Source organism: Lycium ferocissimum, chromosome 11, assembly GCF_029784015.1.
Source record: "Lycium ferocissimum isolate CSIRO_LF1 chromosome 11, AGI_CSIRO_Lferr_CH_V1, whole genome shotgun sequence".
NCBI lineage: Eukaryota > Viridiplantae > Streptophyta > Magnoliopsida > Solanales > Solanaceae > Lycium > Lycium ferocissimum.
The window spans coordinates 33,218,686-33,241,719 of record NC_081352.1 but is presented as its reverse complement, the minus strand read 5'-3'; the positions used below and the strand labels follow the sequence as shown (position 1 = coordinate 33,241,719).

The 23,034-nt window shown below is 37.9% G+C and overlaps 1 protein-coding gene across 6 annotated transcripts; it reads left to right on the top strand.

Moving 5' to 3' along the window:
* The first annotated feature begins 1,376 nt into the window (after nt 1-1,376).
* On the top strand, nt 1,377-22,537 carry LOC132035847 (E3 ubiquitin-protein ligase UPL1-like). Of its 6 annotated transcripts, XR_009409452.1 has the most exons (17): nt 1,377-1,673; nt 7,030-7,125; nt 7,231-7,437; nt 8,671-16,611; nt 16,700-17,017; nt 17,190-17,391; nt 17,470-17,756; nt 17,855-18,192; nt 18,376-19,513; nt 19,608-19,754; nt 19,844-19,924; nt 20,069-20,294; nt 20,381-20,520; nt 20,970-21,076; nt 21,209-21,381; nt 21,474-21,703; nt 21,975-22,537. XR_009409452.1 is itself a non-coding variant. In XM_059425989.1 (15 exons), exons 1-15 carry the CDS (start codon nt 1,641-1,643, stop codon nt 21,309-21,311), a joined length of 11,364 nt encoding a protein of 3,787 aa, XP_059281972.1. In that variant the 5' UTR covers nt 1,377-1,640; the 3' UTR covers nt 21,312-21,386. The 6 variants fall into 6 exon arrangements, 1 of the variants encoding a protein (XP_059281972.1); XR_009409448.1 differs by lacking the exon at nt 21,474-21,703 and having other exon boundaries at nt 22,027-22,537; XR_009409449.1 differs by lacking the exon at nt 21,474-21,703.
* Nucleotides 22,538-23,034: the final 497 nt, after the last annotated feature.

The window sequence follows — 23,034 nt, the reverse complement described above, 5'->3', positions numbered from 1 at the left end:
TGATAGAAAGCAAGAAAAGTAAAATAAACGCACACACAAAAAAGGAAGAGCTATTATGGCATTTTAACTTAGCCACCGGAATTGAACCGTCTCATATTCTCACTGAAATTAATAGCAATTAGTTGGCTGACTTTCCAAGAGCAAAACATTACTTGTTGTTTAACGTTATAAAAGTACTCATTTAGGGGGAAAACGGCTTTTGGTTTTATTTGGAAACAAAATTTATTAGTAAATATGGTCTTAAATTGCTGCTACGTGGGTTGAGTAGACAAAAGGTTAATTTGGCCTTAATAATAAACGGTTCCTTGGGCTTAATTACAGGTGTTACGTGGGCTGAGGCTTTAGTTAATTTAGTTAGTAAAATATTTTGTGTTATAATATAGAGAAATGAAGTAAAAAAATGTCAAAAAAAGGAGAAAAAAGATAAATATGAATGGAGGCAGAGAGACATCACCTTGTTTACGCCAACTTTATATTATATATATCAAGAGTGACTCTTTCATTGACCGAACTACTTAACCATTAAGCAATTCCTCAACGCCATTCCTTACGTGTGAAGTCGTGATATAGTAAGTGACTTGAGCCCGTTTGGATTGGCTTATAAGTTTTTATAAGTTCGTTTTAATACTTTTTTGAGTGTTTGTGGTAAAAGTTTTTCAAGTCTTAAAATAAGCTAAAAAAATAATTGACCCATTTAACTTAGTTTATCTAAAATTATAAGTTCGAAAACAACTTATAAAAAAAATAAGTTGGATACCCCAACTTATTTTTTCAAATTATGTTCGCAAACTTTAAACCTATAAGCCAATCCAAACGGGCTCCAATACAAGCAAAATGTAAAAATTGTATCCAATAGATTTTACAACTATATGATTTATATTGAATCCAAAAATGGCTAAACCAACATAATATTTTTAGTTAAATTCTACAACAATATTATAATTCAAGGAAAAAACTTATCTAATATAATATAATAGATTTTGTGGTATTTGTATTAAATTATTAGTATATAAAAATCTAAACGTCACTTATTTTTAAACTAAACTTTTCTACTCATTCCCACAAGTTATCATAGAATGATAAGTATTCCTTCATCACATATTTCGGGTTAGAGAGTTTTAGTATGAGCCATTATTGAAGGAAAAACATCTTGTGCTATTTATACTAAATTATTAATATATGAAAATCAAAATGAACCATCGAGCAAAAAATAAAAATAAAAATAAAAATATTTTCTATCCCTCTAATTTAATATTTCCCAGATTCTATCCACATTCATTTCACCTGAAATACAAAATAAAATAAAATTTGTTTTCCCTTTGTGCAAGAAAATCCCTAATTTATCTCAAAAAATCCTTTTGGAATTCCTATTTATATATACAGATTGCAAGTGGCAACACTCCACAGCTTCTATCTTTCTTTCTTTGTTTCTTCAATCTCTCCTTAGTTACCAATTAAACCCTTTTGAAAAAACCCTAGATATCCAAACCCGATACGATCTTCATAAAAACCTCAAATTCAATTCAATCTAAAATCACTTTTTGATTGTTCGTAACCCTCAAGTTATCGAATTTATTATTGGATCGATTAATTAATCGGTTAGTTTTAACTAATGGTTTCATCAGTTGGTTGATTTCAACATGAAGTTAAAGCGAAGGAGGGCCGTTGAAGTGGTTAGTTTTTTTATATATGTATATGTTTTTATTTGTGTGTTTTAATTTCTGATCATACTAATTTGACCTAAATTGATTTGAATTGGTGATTTTTTCGTGTTTTTTTTATGGTTGTTTTGGTGTTAGTTTATAAAGTTGATGTTTTTAGACATCACGAGTTGAATTTTGTTAATAATTCGTTTAATTTAACTAGACATGTCCTTAGAATTGTTTGATTATATGTTATTAAGCTTATATGTATCTGTGTATCTTATGTTTTAATTTCTGATCATACTAATTTGACCTAAATTGATTTGAATTGGTGATTTTTTCGAGTTTTTATATGGTTGTTTTGGTGTTAGTTTATAAAGTTGATGCTTTTTAGACATCACGAGTTGATTTTTGTTAATAGCTTGTTTAATTTAACTAGACATGTCCTTAGAATTATTTGATTATATGTTATTAAGCTTATATGTATCTGTGTATCTTGTGTTTTAATTTCTGATCATACTAATTTGACCTAAATTGATTGGAATTGGTGGTTTTTTTCGAGTTTTTTTTTTTTTTTAATGGTTGTTTTGGTGTTAGTTTATAAAGTTGATGTTTTTAGACATCACGAGTTGATTTTTGTTAATAATTCGTTTAATTTAACTAGACATGTTAGTAGAATTATTTGATTATATGTTATTAAGCTTATATGTATCTGTGTGTCTTATGTTTTAATTTCTGATCATACTAATTTGACCTAAATTGATTGGAATTGGTGATTTTTTCGAGTTTTTTTTTAATTTTTTTTTAATTTTTTTTTTATGGTTGTTTTGGTGTTAGTTTATAAATTTGATGGTTTTTAGACATCACGACTTGAATTTTGTTAATAATTCGTTTAATTTAACTAGAAATGTCCTTGGAATTATTTGATTATATGTTATTAAGTTTTTATGGAATGGGCCGTAGAAGTGGTTAGTGATATATGTATCTGGGTATCTTATGTTTTAATTTCTGACCTGAATTGATTGGAATTGGTGTATTTTTCGAGTTTTTTTATGGTTGTTTTGGTGTTAGTTTATAAAGTTGATGTTTTTTAGACATCACAAGTTGATTTTTGTTAAGAATTTATTTAATGTAATAACTAGACATGTCCTAGAACTTTTAAATAACATGTTTGTCTATGTTTTAATTTCTGATCATACTAATTCGACCTAAATTGATTGGAACTGTGATAATTCGAGTTTTTTTTTTTTGTGTGGCTGTTTTGGTGTTAGCTTATAAAGTTTTTTAGACATCACGACTTGAATTTTGTTAATTTATTAATTTAACTCGATTTTTTATGTTTTTGTCGGTGTTAGCTTATAAAGTTGATGCTTTTTAGACATCACGACTTGAATTTTGTTAATCAATTTATTAATTTAACGCTATTTTTTTATGTTTTTGTTGGTGTTAGCTTATAAAGTTGATGTTTTTTTAAGACATAACGAGTTGAATTTTTTTGATTAATCTAATAGACATGTCCTTGGAATTTTTTGATTATATTTTATTTAGCTTTTATGGAGTGGGGCTAGAATATATCAAATAGATATAGACATTTCATACTAATTCGACTTAAATTGATTGGAAGCACGATTACTGGTGATTTTTTCGGTGTTAAGCTTATCTCGCAAGGAAGTTATCTCTCATGTTTATAAAGGTGACGTTTTTAATTCAACTTCTCCAATTTGATTGGATCGAATTTTATCAGTTAGTTTCAACCAATGGTTTCATCAGTTGGTTGACATAAAGATGAAGTTAAAGCGGAGGAGGGCCGTCGAAGGGGTTAGTCATATATATGTATAAATGTTTATCTATGTCTTAATTTATGATCATTATAATTTGACCTAAATTGGTTGGAATTGGTTATTTTTTCGAGTTTTTTTTTTTTCTGGCTGTTTTGGTGTTAGCGTATAAAGTTGATGGTTTTTAGACATCACGACTTGAATTTTGTTAATCAATTTATTAATTTAACGCTATTTTTTTATGTTTTTGTTGGTGTTAGCTTATAAAGTTGATGTTTTTTTAAGACATAACGAGTTGAATTTTGTTGATTAATCTAATAGACATGTCCTTGGAATTTTTTGATTATATTTTATTTAGCTTTTATGGAGTGGGGCGAGAATATATCGAATAGATATAGACATTTCATACTAATTCGACTTAAATTGATTGGAAGCACGATTACTGGTGATTTTTTTTGGTGTTAAGCTTATCTCGCAAGGAAGTTATCTCTCATGTTTATAAAGGTGAAGTTTTTAATTCAACTTCTCCAATTTAATTGGATCGAATTTGATCGGTTAGTTTCAACCAATGGTTTCATCAGTTGGTTGACATAAAGATGAAGTTAAAGCGAAGGAGGGCCGTCGGAGTGGTTAGTCATATATATGTCTATATATGTTTATCTATGTTTTAATTTATCATCATTCTAATTCAGGCATAAATTGATTGGAAGCGCGATTATTCGAGTTTTTTTATGGCTGCTTTGGTGTTAGCTTATAAAGTTGATTTTTTCAGACATCACGACTTGAATTTTGTTAATTAAAGCGAAGGAGGGTCGTAGAAGTGGTTAATCACATATATGTATTTGTGTTCATTTGTGTTCTAATTTCTGATCATACTAATTCAAACATAAATTGATTGGAAGCGCGATTATTCGAGTTTCTTTTATGGCTGCTTTGGTGTTAGCTTATAAAGTTGATGTTTTTAGGACATCACGACTTGAATTTTGTTAATTAAAGCGAAGGAGGGTCGTAGAAGTGGTTAGTCACATATATGTATGTGTGTTCATTTGTGTTCTAATTTCTGATCATACTAATTCAAACATAAATTGATTGGAAGCGCGATTATTCGAGTTTCTTTTATGGCTGCTTTGGTGTTAGCTTATAAAGTTGATGTTTTTTAGACATCACGACTTGAATTTTGTTAATTAAAGCGAAGGAGGGTCGTAGAAGTGGTTAGTCACATATATGTATGTGTGTTTATCTGTGTTTTAATTTCTGATCATACTAATTTGATGTAAATTGATTGGAAGCGCGATTTGTTTTCAAGTTTTCTTATAAAGTTGATGTTTTTTAGACATCACGAGTTGAATTCTGTGATCATATGTTTAATCTAACTAGACATGTCATTAGAGTATTTTGATCATATGTTTTAAGCTTTATGGAATGGGCTGAGAATATATCGGATAGATATATACATTTCATATAGCTGGACCTAAATTGATTGGAAGCGCGGTTACTTGGTAGGTTTTTCGAGTTTTTTCTTATGGTTGTTTTAATGTTAGCTTATTTCGTTTATAAAATTGATGGTTTTATAGATATCAGGAGTTGAATTTTGTGAATAATTTTATTTAACCTAACTAGACATGTCCTTAGAACCTTTTAATTATATGTTATTAAGCTTTATGGAATGGGCCGTAGAAGTGGTTAGTGATATATGTATATGCGTGTCTGTGTTTTAATTTCTGATCATACTAATTCGACCTAAATTGATTGGCAACGGGATAACTTGGTGATTTTTCTTATAAAATTGATGTGTTTTAGACATCAGGAGTTGAATTTTGTTAATAATCTAAGTAATCTAACTAGACATGTCCTTTGAATCTTTTCATTATATGTTTTTAAGCTTTTATGATATACTAATTCGGCATAAATTGATTGGAAGCGCGATTATTTTCGAGTTTTTATTTTTATTTTTATTTTTTTTATGGTTGTTTTGGTGTTAGCTGATCTCGTTTATAAAGTTGATGAGACATCATGAGTTGAATTTGTTAATAATTTAATTCTAGCTGATCTCCCTAGAATTTTTTGATTATATGTTATTAAGCTTGTCTGATGTACTAATTAGATGTAAATTGATTGGAAGATTACTTGGTGAATTTTTTGGTGTTAGCTTATCTCGTTTATAAAGTTGATGTTTTTATAGATATCATGAGTTGAATTTTGTTAGAAGTTTAATTTAATCTGACTAGACATGTGCTTAGAATTTTTTGATTGTATGTCATCAAGCTTTAGGGAATGGGATGTGAATAGATTGAATAGATATAGACATTTCATATAGCATTTTTTCCGAGTTTTTTTGTTTTGATGTTAGCTTATCTCGTAACGAAGTTATCTCATGTTTATATAGGTGACGTTTTTAAGACATCATGACTTGAATTTTGTTAATTAATTTATTTAATCTAGCTAGACATGTCCTCAGAATTTTTTGATTAAGTTAAGCTTTAAAGGAATGGGCCGAGAATGGATTGAATGTGTATATAGGCATTTCATATATAGCTGAGCTCAAAGGGTTTGCTATAGAGGAGTAGTTGATTGATTGATTGATTGTTACAAGCTTTTTTAGACATCACGAGCTGAATTTTGTAAATAATTTATTTGATCCAACTAACTAGACTTGTCCTTGGAATTTTTCGATTATATGTTATTAAGCTTTATGGAATGGGCCAGGAATGTAACAAATAGATATAGACATTTGATATAGCTGGCCCAAAATGTTTTGCTATCGAGGAGTAGTTGATTGATTGATATGTTATAAGTTATGCTTACAAAGTTGATGCTTTCTTTAGACATCATGAGTTGAATTTTGTTAATAATTTATTTAATATGACTAGACATGTCCTTAGAACTTTTTGATTTCATGTGATTAAGCTTTATGGAATGGGCGGGAATATACCGACTAGATATAGACATTCCATATAGCTGGCCCCAAATGTTTTGCTGTCGAGGAGTAGTGGATTGATTGATATGTTATAAGTTTATGGTTTTCCGGAGTTGAAACTGAACTTTTCAACTGGTTGGAGCGCAAGGGGTTTTCTATTAGGCATGCATCCCGATACTCGCATAGCGGTTAATCGAGGTTGAATACCATATTTTTCTTGACGAGAGTCACATTTTATATGCGGATTTAGTAATTTGAACATCATTCCCTTTTCTTTTCAAATCACAGCAAGTCTCGGATTCTGATTTGTTGCGATTGCTTATAAGGTTATAGATATCTGCATTTTGAACTTCTAAAATGACCGGAGCAATTTACTAATCGTAGAAGTTGCTTGGTCAGGCTCGACAGGCTGATATGTTTTTGACTTGACATCCCAAAATCTTCTTTTATCTATAGTTTACAAAATACAGTTTATTGGTGTTTTCTCATTAATTTACTCCAATCAGGCTTATTATCAAAGTTCCAAAATTTAGTTGAGTAATTTATTGAAAGACATCCTCTTGAAGCAAAATATTCCATGGCTGGTTTCGTGATGTTTGTTTGAAAGGTGCCGGCGTTATGTTTAACTTCTATTGCTTAAAAGAAATTTAAATGTGCACTGATCACTTTGTTTTTGCCTTTCCTTTTTCAGCCTCCAAAGATCCGATCATTTATCAGTAGCGTCACTGCTACTCCATTAGAGAACATAGAAGAACCCTTGAAAAGTTTTGTTTGGGAGTTTGATAAGGTACCTATACAGATTTCATGTTGACGATGTTAATGTTATTCCCCCCTCATGCACGTCTTCTCCTTTCTTAACTTATTTTCCCTTTTCTTGCTCATGTGTATGCAGGGAGATTTTTATCATTGGGTTGATCTCTTTAATCACTTTGATACATTTTTTGAGAAATACATTAAGACTAGGAAGGATTTGCAATTTGATGACCACTTTTTGGAATCTGATCCTCAATTCCCAAGGGAAGCTGTCCTCCAGGTCCTTCGTGTTATAAGGATAATATTGGAGAACTGCACAAATAAGCATTTCTACAGCTCATATGAGGTACTGAAGATGCCTAAAGCGGCTCTTTTCATTTTGTTGCTCCTGATTTTAATAATTATAAAAGAATATAATTAGCTTTCTGTGTGTCTGCATGTTGCCCAGTTCTTTGTGATTCGAAGTTAGCGTGCTTCCTTAGTACCACAGATTATTTCTTTTTAGCTGGTAGGGACCCTTGGCATAAAGAAATTTATTCTGTAGTGTTAGAGACTGCCCTAAAAAAAAAAAAGTAAATAGAAGAAAGGACTATTTGTTGAGGTGATGGTCGTTGTACTGAGCTTGTTTGCCAAGATACGAATTCTGATCTTCTTGCAAAGCTTGATTACTGCTGAATCATTATTTCTTCCTCTAGTGTAAAATGCTTGGCTTTTTTTTTTTTTTTTTGGACAATGGTATGATATGCTCAGGATTATTCTAGTTCTATGGTCATAAAAGAATTTACAATTTTTAAATAAAGGAAAAATATTGGTCCTCCAATTTCACTATTGAAATGAAACAAGGCGGTTTAGAGGAAGATGCTTTTGGAGAATAGCAGATATGGAATCTCTAGGATCTTTTACAACGATAGCAAATATGTGATTTGGTAAATAAAAATGGAGTTAAATCATGCGATGGTGTAATACAAGGGTATAAGCTGTAAAATTTAAAATCGTTTACCTTATAATAAAATAAGCTGTGAAGTTTAAAGACATTAGCAAGCCAATTAGTTCCTTCTAGTCATCAATAGGAATAAACTACAGAATGTTATGTTTCTAGGCTCTATTTCCTTGGGAGGTGCATGTCTTGTTGTATTCTGGTTTCTTTTTGAAGACAGTTTTGTATCCTTCCTATCTTTAAGTTTGCGGAGTTATTATAAGTTCCTTTTCTTTATTATGTACCATGTGAACAGTGGATGCAAAGATGAGGGGTTTTAAAGCTTCTCGTCTTATGCTTAGCAAAGTAAAGTGGCTTTACATGGGTTAGAAGTGATACATCTTGAGGTGGCATTGTTGATAAACTTGTATGCCTAAGGAGGAATAATTCAGTTTAGTGTCTGAACTGACTCTCAGATGTAGAAAGTACCAATCTACTCTGAATAAAATAATGTATATTAATATCTTAGAACTCTTTCCGTCTCCATCTTTGCTCTTGATCTGGTAAAAAATGTAGTTGGTGTTTTCAATAGCATCCCCAACACACATTATGAAATTTTATATTATTTCGAATTTGATTTTTTTTGTTTTTTGGGTTGTGCAGCATCACTTGTCAGCGTTGCTTGCTTCCACTGATGCGGATGTGGTTGAGGCGTGTTTGCAAACTTTGGCTGCCTTTTTGAAGAAAACAATAGGGAAATATGTCATTAGAGATGCTTCTCTTAATTCAAAGCTGTTCGCTCTTGCACAGGGTTGGGGAGGAAAAGAAGAAGGCCTTGGGTTAATTGCGTGTGCTCTGCAGGACAGCTCTGATGCAAGTGCTAATGAGTTAGGTTGCACCTTACATTTTGAATTCTATGCAACTGAATCTTCAGATGAGCCCACTGCTCCCATTGGTTTACAGATCATCCATTTGCCTAACATTGACAACAGAAAAGAGTCCGATCTTGAACTTTTGAACACTTTAATCTTACAATACAAGGTTCCTCCTAGTTTGAGATTTCCTCTTTTGACAAGATTGCGGTATGCTAGGGCATTCAGTTCCCCAGCTTCTCGACAACAGTACACTTGCATACGCCTCTATGCATTTATAGCTCTTGTTCAAGCATGCAGTGATTCAGATGATTTGGTTTCGTTCTTCAACAGTGAACCAGAGTTCATTAATGAGTTGGTTACCTTATTGAGCCATGAAGACGCGGTTCCCGAGAAGATTAGAATTTTGGCTCTTGTTTCCTTGGTTGCTCTGTGTCAAGATCGGTCACGCCAGCCAAGTGTTTTGACAGCTGTAACATCTGGGGGGCATCGTGGCATTCTTTCCAGCCTTATGCAAAAGGCCATTGATTCCATTGTTAGTAACTCCTCAAAATGGTCTGTCCTTTTCGCTGAGGCTTTGTTATCTCTTGTTACCATTTTGGTCTCATCTTCATCTGGTTGCTCAGCCATGCGAGAAGCAGGGTTCATCCCTACACTTCTACCGCTACTTAAAGATACGGATCCTCAACACTTGCATTTAGTTAGCATGGCTGTTCATGTTCTAGAGGCATTCATGGATTATAGTAATCCAGCTGCTGCGCTATTCAGAGATTTGGGAGGTTTGGATGACACCATAGCACGCCTTAATGTAGAAGTTTCTCGTGTTGAAAATGGTATAAAGCTGCCAACTGCTAGTAGTGATCTCGAAAGTTCTGACTTTAATAGTTCGCAGATTGTTGCTAGTACTTCTTCCGAGCTAGACAGTATGCAGGCTCTTTATTCTGATGTGTTGGTTGCTTATCATCGGCGATTACTGATGAAAGCTTTACTACGTGCTATATCTCTGGGAACCTATGCTCCTGGAACCACTTCTCGTATTTATGGTTCAGAGGAGAGCTTGTTGCCTCAATGCTTGAGCATAATCTTCAGAAGAGCTAAGGATTTTGGTGGAGGAGTGTTTCATCTTGCTGCAACTGTGATGAGTGATCTTATTCACAAAGATCCCACCTGCTTCCCTGTATTGGAAGCAGCTGGTCTTCCTTCTGCCTTCATTGATGCCATTATGGATGGGGTTGTTGGCTCTGCAGAAGCTGTCAGTTGCATACCTCAGTGTTTAGATGCGTTGTGCTTGAATAACAATGGTCTTCAGGCTGTGAAAGATCGCAATGCTTTGAGGTGTTTTGTAAAAATTTTCACTTCAAAAACATATGTCAGAGCCCTTAGTGGAGATACCACTGGATCTTTGTCTAGTGGCCTGGATGAACTAATGCGGCACACCGCATCATTGCGCGGACCTGGAGTGGAAACTATGATTGAGATCTTGGAGGAGATTGCAAAACTTGGATCTGTTCCAGAAGCTATTTCACCCTCAGCCGACAGTCCTAGTTCTTCTAACCCTGTTCCAATGGAAACTGAAGGTGAGGATAGGGGTGTGGTTTTGCCTGAGCAAGACTCACAAAAGGCTAAAGGTTTGGAGCATGTCGAACCGTCTTCTGATTCTTTGGTACCAAACATCGAGTCTTTTCTTCCTGAATGTATAGGCAATGCTGCTCGTCTGCTTGAAACAATTCTTCAGAACTCTGATACATGCCGTATTTTTGTTGAGAAGAAAGGAATTGAAGCTGTTCTGCAGCTGTTCACTTTGCCTGCCTTGCCCCTATCTGTTTCTGTGGGTCAGACCTTATCTGTTGCATTTAAGAATTTCTCTCCACAGCATGCTGCTTCTCTTGCTCGTGCAGTCTGTTCATTTTTAAGAGAACATTTGAAGTTAACGAATGAACTTATAGTTCAAATTCGAGGATCTCAGCTTGTAAAGGTGGAATCTGCTAAGAGGATAACTGTGTTGAAGAACCTTTCAAGTCTTGAAGGTATTTTATCTCTCTCCAATTCTTTGTTGAAGGGAAGTACTACTGTGGTTTCTGAGTTAGGAACTGCGGATGCTGATGTCTTAAAGGATCTTGGGAGAGCGTATAAGGAAGTACTTTGGCAAATCTCCTTGTGTTGTGATTCTAAGGTGGATGAGAAACAGAACGTGGAAGCAGAGCCTCAAAATGTAGAAGCAGGTTCTTCCAATATAGGAGGTAGAGACAGTGATGAGGAGACTAATATTCCTTCAGTTAGATACATGAATCCTGTTTCTATCAGGAATAGTTCTCACTCTCAATGGGGCGTAGAACGTGAGTTTCTTTCTGTAATTCGTTCAAGTGAAGGTTTTAATCGTCGTAGTAGACATGGTTTAGCACGAATTCGTGGTGGAAGGACCAGTAGGCATTTGGAAAGTTTACAAGTTGATTCTGAAGTTGCTCCCAGTGTTGTGGAGAGTACAATCCAGGAGGTGAAGAAAAAAACTCCCAGTGTTCTGGTTTTAGAAAATCTAAACAAGCTTGCTTCTAGCATGCGTTCTTTCTTTATGGCTCTTGTTAAAGGATTTACATCTCCAAATCGTCGGAGAACTGAAACAGGATCTCTAAGTTCAGCTTCAAAGAGCATAGGAACTGCCTTGGCCAAAGTTTTTCTCGAGGCTCTTGGTTTCTCAGGATATCCAGATGCTGCTGCGCTTGATATACCACCTTCTGTCAAGTGTCGATATCTTGGTAAGGTTGTGGATGATATGCTGACCCTAACATTTGATGCCAGGCGGCGTACCTGTTATGCGTCCATGATTAACAATTTCTATGCCCAAGGAACCTTTAAGGAGCTTCTAACAACATTTGAAGCAACCAGTCAGTTGTTGTGGACACTTCCCTATTCTGTACTGACATCTGGAATGGTTCCTGAAAATAGTGGTGAGGAAAACAAGTTATCTCACAGTTCGTGGCTTCTTAGTACTCTGCAGAGCTATTGCCGTTTGCTTGAATATTTTGTCAATTCAGCTTTGTTGTTGTCTCCAACCTCAACATCCCAAGCGCAGCTCCTTGTGCAGCCAGTTGCTGTCGGTTTGTCTATTGGGTTGTTTCCTGTTCCAAGAGACCCAGAAGTGTTTGTCCGTATGCTGCAGTCTCAGGTTCTAGATGTTGTACTTCCCATTTGGAACCATCAGATGTTCCCCAGTTGTAATCCCGGGTTTATTAATTCTATCATTATGCTTATAACTTACATCTACTGTGGTGTTGGGGATGTGAAACGAAATCGCAGTGGGTCATCAAGTTCTGCAAACCCACGTGCAGTGGCTCCTCCACCTGATGAGGCTACTATTTCTACCATTGTTGATATGGGCTTTTCAAGAGCAAGAGCTGAGGAGGCATTAAGACGAGTTGAAACGAATAGTGTGGAGATGGCTATGGAGTGGTTGTTTAGTCATGCTGAAGATCCTGCTCAAGAAGAAGATGAGTTGGCTCGTGCACTAGCTTTGTCACTTGGGAATTCATCAGACTCTTCTAAAGCCGACAACGTTGATAGATCGGTAGAGGTTCTATCTGAAGAACAACAAACTAAGCCACCACCTGTTGAAGATGTCCTTGCTGCAACAATTAAGCTGTTTCAGAGCACAGACTCAATTGCTTTTCCGTTAATGGATTTACTTGTGACTCTTTGCAGTCGGAACAAAGGAGAAGATCGTGCAAAAGTGATTTCATATCTGATTCACCAGTTGAAAGATTGCCAGCTGGAATTTTCCAGGGACTCTGGTGCCTTATGTATGATAACACATACTTTGGCATTGCTTCTATCTGAAGATGAAAATATACGGGAAATTGCAGCAAAGAATGAAATTGTCTCTGTAGTACTTGAAATATTGATGAAGTTCAAGGCTGGAGCTGAAAATGAGATTAGGGTTCCTAGATGCATCAGTGCACTGCTGCTAATCTTATTTAATCTGTTGCAAACCAGGCCTAAAATCTCTGGTGATGAAACTGAAAGAGTCATAGCTGCATCTTTACCAGAATCTTTAGAAGAGCATCTCCCATCCCAAGATGCTGAAGCAGTTATTGAGAAGAAGTCAACTCTAGTCTCCCAGGATGACGAATCGTCCACTGGTTTTGAGAAAATATTTGGGAAACCTACAGGTTTTTTGAGCATAGAGGACAGTCGTAGGGTGCTTGATTTTGCTTGTGACTTGGTTAAACAACATGCACCAGCCATGGTTATGCAGGCTGCTCTACAGCTTTGTGCACGTTTGACAAAAACACATGCTCTTGCCATTCAGTTTCTTGAAAATGGAGGAATGGCTTCTCTTTTTGATCTCCCAAGATCTTGTTACTTCCCCGGATATGACACCTTGGCATCTGCCATTGTTAGACATCTTCTTGAAGATCCTCAGACCCTGCAAACAGCCATGGAGATGGAGATACGGCAGACCCTTAGTGGAAGTCGTCATGCTGGTCGTACTTCTGTTAAAACATTTTTAACATCAATGGCACCTGTGATGTCTCGAGACCCTGGAGTCTTCGTGAAAGCTGCAGGTGCAGTTTGCCAGCTCGAATCATCTGGAGGGAGATCTATCATTGTCTTATCAAAAGAGAGAGACAAGGAGAGAGAGAAAGATAAAGGTAAAACATCTGTCGAGTTTGGAGCTTCTAACGAGTGTGTGCGAATTTCTGAAAATAAAGCCCATGATGGATCAGGAAAGTGTTCTAAAGGCCACAAAAAGATCCCTGCAAATATTTCTCAGGTAATTGATCATCTTCTTGAAATAGTAGCAGCATTTCCTACACAGGGATTGGGAGAAGATTGTATGGGAAACGCCTGTGCTATGGAGGTTGATGAGCCCATAGTCAAAGTAAAGGGGAAATCAAAGGTTGATGAGGTGCGGGAGGTTCAGTCTGACAATGTATCAGAGAAATCAGCAGGGCTTGCTAAAGTTACTTTTGTACTCAAATTATTGAGTGACATTCTTATGATGTATGTACATGCTCTTGGGGTTATCCTGAGAAGGGATCTGGAGATGTGTCAACTTCGGGGATCCCATCAGCCGGAGAATACTGGTCATGGTGGTATTATCCATCATGTTTTGCAACGGCTTCTTCCCCTTTCAATCGATAAATCTGCAGGCCCTGATGAATGGAGAGATAAGCTGTCTGAAAAAGCTTCATGGTTTCTGGTAGTTTTGTCTGGCAGATCTAGTGAAGGTCGTAGGAGGGTTATTAATGAACTTGTGAAAGCCTTGTCTTCATTTGTAAAGTCTGAAAGCAACTCCGCTTGTAGCAGCTTATTGCCAGATAAAAAGGTCCGTGCTTTTGTTGATCTGGCATACTCCATCTTGTCCAAGAACTCATCCTCAGGCGACCTACCCGGTTCTGGTTGTTCTCCAGACATAGCCAAAAGCATGATAGATGGAGGATTGGTCCAGTGCTTATCTGGTGTCCTTCAAGCAATTGATTTGGATCACCCTGATGCTCCGAAAGTTGTGAATCTGATTCTTAAAACACTGGAAAGCCTAACAAGGGCTGCCAATGCTAGTGAGCAACTTTTTAAAACTGATTCTGTGAACAAGAAAAAGTCAACTGCCCTTAATGGTAGGTCGGATAATCAGGTGAATACAACATCAGCCTTTCCAAATATTGAGGCCAGTGGAGATGGAAACGGCCAGCAGGAGGTTCCTAATTCAAATGCAGGGCAACTGCCGGCTAGTGCTTCTCAGAATCACAGCAATGAGAATGTGACTACAAACCCGTCCATGGAGCAAGAAATGAGAACTGAGCAAGAAGAAGCAAATGCAGGTAATCCTCCTCTCGAGCTTGGGTTGGATTACATGCGTGATGAGATGGAAGACAACGGTGTTTTGAACGACACAGAGCAAATTGGCTTGGGTTTCCACGTTGAGAATAGGGGACATCATGAAATGGGTGAAGAAGATGATGATATGGGAGATGACGGCGAGGATGACGAGGATGATGATGAGGGTGAGGATGAGGATGAAGATATAGCTGAAGATGGCACTGGCTTGATGTCTCTGGCTGATACAGATGGGGAAGAGCATGATGATGCTGGCCTGGGAGGTGAATACAATGATGACATGGTTGATGAAGAGGATGATGAGTTTCATGAAAATCGAGTTATTGAGGTTAGGTGGAGGGAAGCCTTGGACGGCCTTGACCATTTACAAGTTTTAGGGCAACCTGGAACAGGTGGTGGCCTTATTAATGTTGGAGGTGAGACAATTGAAGGGTGGAATGTTGACGACCTCTTTGGTCTTCGCAGGACCTTTGGCTTTGAGCGCCGCCGCCAAACAACTAGGAATTCCTTGGAACAATCTGTTACTGAAGTTACTGGTCTGCAACATCCTCTTCTCTCGAGGCCATCACAGTCTGGTGACTCTGCTCCTGTCTGGTCATCTCTTGGGAACTCGTCCAGAGATTCAGAAGCCTTATTTGCTGGTAGACTGGATGTAGCTCGTTTTTACACTTTTGATTCTCCAGTACTCCCGTTTGATAGTGCGCCGTCTAGCCTTTTCAGTGACAGGCTCAGTGGTGCAGCACCCCCACCTTTGGCTGACTTTTCTGTTGGTTTGGAGTCTCTACATGTTCCAGGTCGGAGGCCTGGTGATGGTAGGTGGACTGATGATGGTCAACCCCAAGCGGGCGGTCAGTCTGTTGCTATTGCACAGATGGTTGAGGAGCAGTTCATTTCTCAACTAAGCAGAATTGCTCCAGCTACTAATCCTGCTGTTGGATTACTGGAGAGAGAGCAGGACATACCTGTAGTTGGTGAGAATCAACAGCAGATGGAGGGTGATAGCACTGCTGGCCAACAAAATGATGATCGCCATAACAGTAGTGGGCAAGAATCCAATCAACCAGTTGAAGTTCAGTCTTGTGAAAGGGAACACAATCCGGAGGTTGTCGCTGATCAGGTAGGTGAATTCCCGGAAGCTATGGAAGCTATTGATCCGATGGAAAATGTACTCTTGGACAGGTCAAACAATGGTCATGGCAGCATGGTGATTGGAGAGGGAAATGCAAATCCAAGTGATAACATAGAGAGAACTGCAGATTATGCTGTATCATCTATACAAGGCGAAGGCAACGCGATGCATGATAGGACTGCTGATGGGGATGTAAACATATGCAATATGACCTCGACTGATGTACGCAATGACACAGCCACGTTAACAGACAGTCATGCCACTGATGAGCCACTATTAATTTCTGGGGAAGCAATGCTGGATTCCAGTGCTCATCATCTTTCTGTAGGTCAGGAGGATACTGATATACATATGCACGGTGTAGAAACAGAAAGGGAGAGTGACCAACCATTACCTATTCTGCCTGAGGAACCATCAGTGACTCAGAACCTTCAGGAAGTTCAAGACGCTAGTCAAACTGATGAAACTAGCTTAAATAATGAAGCTTCTACTCCAAACGCTATCGATCCAACCTTTTTAGAGGCACTACCTGAAGATCTTCGGGCAGAGGTTCTTGCATCGCAGCAGGCTCAGGCTCAACCTCCAACTTATACAGCACCGACAGCTGAAGATATCGATCCAGAGTTTTTAGCTGCTCTCCCTCCAGATATTCAAGCAGAAGTTCTTGCCCAACAACGGGCTCAAAGAGTCGTACAGCAGACTGAAGGTCAGCCTGTGGAAATGGATAATGCTTCAATCATAGCCACATTTCCAGCTGATCTGCGTGAAGAGGTCGGTACCTGGAGTGTTTTTTTGCCCATTCCTCTGAATGTTTTAATGTTTTAACATTTTATTTATGCTTATTTTGGGTGCTTGTCAGGTTTTGTTAACGTCATCAGAAGCTGTTTTGTCAGCATTGCCATCTCCATTACTCGCTGAAGCGCAAATGCTTCGGGACAGAGCTATGAGTCATTACCAAGCACGTAGCTTGTTTGGAGGCAGCCACAGGCTTCATGGTCGTAGAAATGGGCTGGGATTTGACAGACAGACAGTTATGGACAGGGGCGTGGGTGTCACAATCGGCCGGAGGGCTTCATCCTCTTTTTCAGAGAGTTTGAAGTTGAAGGAACTTGAAGGCGAGCCACTTTTAGATGCTAATGGCTTGAAAGCGTTGATCCGCCTCTTGCGATTAGCACAGGTAAATTGCTTCACATCAATCGAGCAAATGGCTTTGAAATGAAAATGCTTCTACCATCAAACAATAGGCTTGCTTCTGTAGAGTTGTAGTTGGTGTTGTAATATTTTGGTCATTTATATTTTATGATCTGTGCTCAACATATTGAGCTGAGACATTCAATATTTGTTTTCAGCCTCTTGGGAAAGGTCTATTGCAGAGACTCTTGTTGAATTTGTGTGCGCATAGCAGCACAAGAGCAGTTCTAGTCCACCTTCTTCTTGAAGCTATCAAGCCCGAGACTGGAGGGGCAGTTGGTGGTTTAACAACCATTAACTCACAGAGACTTTATGGCTGTCAGTCGAATATTGTTTATGGCCGATCACAACTATTTGATGGTATCTTTCTCTTCTAAAGTGACGTTGTAGGTCTCTGTTTACATATGGTCTTTTGCTAACCATTAAGTCATTTCCCAGGACTTCCTCCATTGGTATTGCGTCGGATTCTGGAGATCTTAACTTACCTCGCCGACAGCCACTCTGCGGTTGCCAGTCTGCTTTTCTACTTTGAGCTCTCGCTTATTCCAGAGTGGTCAGATTTGAAGTGTTTGGAAACCAAGAGGGACAAAGGCAAGGAAAAAATTGTTGGAGGAGATTCCTCAAATCCTTTTAGAAGCTCTAACAAGAGGGATATGCCATTGGTTTTATTTCTCAAGCTCTTGAACCAACCACTTTTTTTACGCAGCATAGCACATCTTGAACAGGTAGGTTATGCTCAAATGCTTTGATACTACTGAAATATTAGGTCTTTGGAGATAGTTGGCTCAGATATATTTGTTGTTTCCTTACATGTACCGTGTAGGTCATGGGCCTCCTTCAAATAGTTGTCCGTAATGCAGTTTCCAAGATGGAGTGTGAGTCTCATTCTGAAGAAACAGTGGACCGTTCTAGTAATGAAACAGTAGACCGTTCTCATAATGAAACAGTAGACGGTTCTCATAATCCTGTTGGCAATGAAACTATGAGTGATATACAGAAAGATCCTGGATTGCCAGACATAAAGTCCCCTCAAGATGATAGCGGCACTGGTTCTGCCAACCCTGCATCTGATGCCAGTGGAAGCCCAAACATTCGTGACATCTTCTTGCAGCTGCCACAGTCTGACTTGCACAATCTTTGCTGTCTTCTTGGTCATGAAGGGTATTTTTCTATTTAAAATTTCTGTACCTTGATTTGCCTAAATATTTTATGTTTCTATTTGTTCGTGATTTGAGATCTTTCATTTCCTGTTCCTCGATTTCCCCTTTTGTTTATCTTTCCTTTTCACTCCTGAAAGTTAAATGTTGTGCTGCAACTATTTGACCTCTAGTGTATATCTTTTAGGCTTTCAGACAAAGTTTACATGCTTGCGGGCGAGGTGTTGAAGATGCTAGCCTCAGTTGCTGCTCCCCATCGGAAGTTCTTCATTTCAGAACTTTCAGAGTTGACTCAAAGGCTGAGCAATTCAGCTGTCGAAGAGCTTATCACACTTAAGAATACACACATGCTGGGATTGAGTGCTGGATCTATGGCTGGAGCTGCAGTCCTTCGAGTACTACAAACACTTAGTTCACTAAGTACAGCTTGTGCTGATGGCAATACTGACACATCTATGGAGGAGGAGCATGATGAGCATAACATCATGTGGAAGTTAAATGTTGCACTAGAACCTTTATGGGAAGAGCTGAGTGAATGCATAGGCGCCATGGAGTTGGAGCTCACGCAGAGCACTTCTGCTTCAGTTATGCCAAGTACTAATACCGGGGAGCATATACATGAAGCTGGTTCTTCATCTGTATCTTCTCCATTGCCTCCTGGAACTCAGCGGCTGTTACCTTTTATCGAGGCTTTCTTTGTTCTGTGTGAGAAGCTTCAAGCAAACATCTCTATTATGCAGCAAGATCATATCAATGCAACTGCAAGAGAAGTGAAAGAATTAGCCGGTACTTCACTCAAGTTGTCCTCCAAGTCTATTGGGGATTCACATAAAAGGGTAGATGGCGCTGTAACATTTGTAAGATTCGCGGAAAAGCATCGGCGCTTGCTTAATGCTTTTGTCAGGCAGAACCCTGGCTTACTGGAGAAATCACTTTGTGTGATGCTGAAAGCCCCGCGGCTCATTGATTTTGACAATAAGAGAGCTTATTTTCGCTCCAGAATAAGGCAGCAGCATGAACATCACCTCTCAGGTCCTCTGCGAATTAGTGTTCGGCGGGCTTATGTGTTGGAGGATTCTTATAATCAGTTGCGTATGCGACCAAAAGAAGACCTGAAAGGACGGTTAAATGTGCATTTTCAAGGTGAAGAGGGTATTGATGCTGGTGGTTTGACAAGAGAGTGGTATCAATTGCTATCAAGGGTCATATTTGACAAAGGAGCTTTGCTGTTTACGACCGTTGGGAATAATGCAACTTTCCAGCCTAACCCGAATTCCGTTTATCAAACTGAACATCTCTCATACTTCAAATTTGTAGGCCGCGTGGTAGGACTCCTGGAACTCTTTTTTAAATCCAAGCTACGACTTTATCCTTATTTCACATCTTAATCTCAAGCCTTTGACGTGATACTCTTTATAGGTTGCCAAAGCACTATTTGATGGGCAGTTGCTGGATGTTTATTTTACCCGGTCATTCTACAAACATATGCTTGGTGTAAAGGTCACATATCATGATATAGAGGCTGTCGATCCTGATTACTATAAGAACTTGAAGTGGATGCTTGAGGTGAGATTTTATAAACGTGCAGTAATTTGTTAACTGATCTAGAATTTCATCCATGGAACTTCTGATGGTTTCTTGGTTTCCTGTACCAGAATGATGTGAGTGATATACCAGATTTGACTTTTAGCATGGACGCGGATGAGGAAAAACTCATTCTTTATGAGAAAACAGAGGTTAGTATGCATAAATTTTTGAACCCCTCCTTCCAGACAAAAATAAAAATAAAAAAAAAAAAATATGAGAAAGTCAGATTACTCTGTTAAGGTGATATCTAAACTATTTTTTTTTTATTTTTTTTTTAATCTTGCATGTGTAAGGTTACTGATTATGAGCTTAAACCTGGAGGAAGAAATATAAGGGTCACAGAAGAGACAAAGCACGAGTATGTTGATCTCGTTGCTGACCATATTCTGACAAATGCTATTCGCCCTCAAATAACTGCGTTCCTTGAAGGTTTCAATGAATTGGTACCAGGCGAACTTATCTCCATTTTCAATGATAAAGAGCTTGAACTTTTGATAAGTGGTCTTCCAGAAATTGATAGTAAGTGGACATGCGTCTCCACCATTGCTTTGTGTATACACCCTATTTGTTTCCTATGAAGCTTCTTAACATGATTCGGTATACAGTGGAAGATCTGAAGGCCAACACTGAATATACTGGATATACAGCAGCATCTACTGCTGTTCAGTGGTTTTGGGAGGTTGTTAAAGGCTTTAGCAAGGAAGACATGGCAAGATTTCTGCAATTTGTGACCGGCACATCCAAGGTTAGTAGATACCATTGTGTACTAGCAGAGGTTTTTTCGTCACATGTAGAATCTGCTAAGAGGCGATAGAATTTGTTTCTATTGATGTGGAACCAAACCTACAGAACCCCTTCCTCCCTTCTTTCCCACCCTAGTACAGGTGAATTTTATACCGAAGTCAGTTTTTCTTGAGAAAAGAGCCTCTTTTTTTTGCAAACCAAATATATTCAGGTGCTTATAAATTCTGTTACACGTGTTGCTGAGTTCTGGTAATTTGTGATTGCAGATTGATGTTTGTTTCCCCTGTATATCTGCTATTCTATCTGTAAAAAAAGACCCTACTTTCCCCTTTTGTTCGGTGGTTCAGGATTCTGTATGCCCGTTGAATGTTTTACAGAGTGCATGCACACTTCCTTTAAATGTCTGTGGATTTCTTCTTTGGGATTAATTGTGGGTGCTGTTGGCCTTAGGTTCCTTTGGAGGGTTTCAAGGCATTGCAAGGGATTTCTGGCCCTCAGAGATTTCAGATTCACAAAGCTTATGGAGCTCCTGAGAGGCTTCCATCTGCACATACCTGGTCGGTGCTTGTATATCAGACTTATTATAGGCTTATCAGTAGTTCACTCATCATTAAGTAGTTGCAATCTGGGTGGTAGTTTATAGCAAAGCTATAGTGGCCCTTACAGTCACTTTTGTCTTTTCCTTTCAGCTTCAACCAACTTGACCTTCCGGAGTATACTTCCAAGGAACAGCTTCAAGAACGTTTGCTTTTGGCTATCCATGAGGCTAGTGAAGGATTTGGTTTTGGTTGAGACAAGCTTCCCTTATGCAGCTTTCCTGAAAATTGCATATATTTGATCGCCCTGTGCTTGGCATGTAAATGTAAGTATGTCCTGCTCTTTTAATTTTTCTTCTCTTGGCTGTCTTGGGGTGGCTATTCCATAGTTCTGCTTTCTCTGTCTTTGCTTGTGTAGGTTGGTAACTGAAACCATTCACTTGTTCACTGCCTTGTCTAGTGATGAGAATTCTGTGCTTTGATCTGTCGAAATTTGTTTCCTTCACCTTCTTCAGATGAGTTTGTTAGAAAGGTTCTTGGAGTACCATTAGTTCTGTCTATTTGTTGAGTGCTTAAAGCTTGCTATTTGATGGCATATATGATTTGCACTTTTGTGGTGTCTCTGCGGTTTCCTCTAGATGTCCTATGGTAAGCATGTCTTCTATATTTCAGGGAATGCTGTAAAAGTTTCCATAGATTGTTAAATAAGTTGATTGACGAAATCTATGTGACTATCTGTTTTCTCATTTTCTACTTTCCCTAGTTGGTGTGTGTTCTAGTTGCTCTCCTGTCCTTGTGCTGCTCCACTCAAGTATTAATCAAACATATAATTACTGAACCATTGTCATGCAAGTAGTCTAGTTTAAGACTTAATGGTTTCCTGCTTAGTTGATTTACTGGTCAATTAACTCAAATTCAGCAAAGAAAAATGAAGATGACCCTCAGCTTGCTTATCACTTTCTCCCGTGCAGACTGGATGATCGACATCAACTGCACAACATAGATTGGGGAGTTATTGCTTACAGATTTGAGTCAATACACAGCATGCCTCAAGGATGACGGGGTAATGGCCACACCACTTTGGTCATGTACATGGCAGTTTAGTATCTTGAGGTAGTGAGTTATGCATTACGAGTGGTAGTCTTCTTGCAGTGTGGCGAGGAGCTCTGTTATTTTGTTGTTCCTTCCATTGCAACAGATTTAGAGCACACTCCTACGGCCTTAATATCCCCGTGTAGATTAGTCATTTTCTTTTTGGTAGGGGGTTTAGTGTAGGAGGTCTACATTTATTTTGGGTAATGGGTAGGTTGGCTAATTCTTTCATGCTTTAGAATTTAATTTATTACCTATCGTTACCGATTGGCATCAGATCAACTCTTAGATCAGCTTATAATGCTATACTGGATCTGGTATTTATTTTGGAAATGACGAACATGGCCGCCCTTCAAATTATTTAATCTTATTTCTCAATTTGATTAGAAATCCTCTTTAACAGCTACTGTGAATCATGAAATCCGTTTGGGTTGCTACTTGTACCTTTCCATAAGCCTAAACTAATAATGTCATTTACTCTAATTAGGTTGTGGGACTCCCTTGACATCATTACGACCGACATAATTTTTCGTCCACAATATGTCCAATTATCAAATATGAAAATGATTTGTTGGTTATGTCATTGTCCACGAGAAATTATAGCACTGCGGCTGGTGAATTCAGTTTTGATTCTGCTACTTTATGATTCGTGAAAATGGTTTAATTATGCGTGTTTTTTTGTTCTACCAATTAAATAAAACTATAATTAATTGAAAAGTCAAATCTTGGCTTTCATAGCACGACAAAATCAAGGGTGGGCTAATAATTGAGTAATGTTCACAGGACTACTGGAGGAAGGAAGCGCACTCAACACCCACAAAGGGAGAAAAATAACCATGATTAGTTTCCTTAATCCTTTTTGCTTGTATGATGGATTATACACGGAT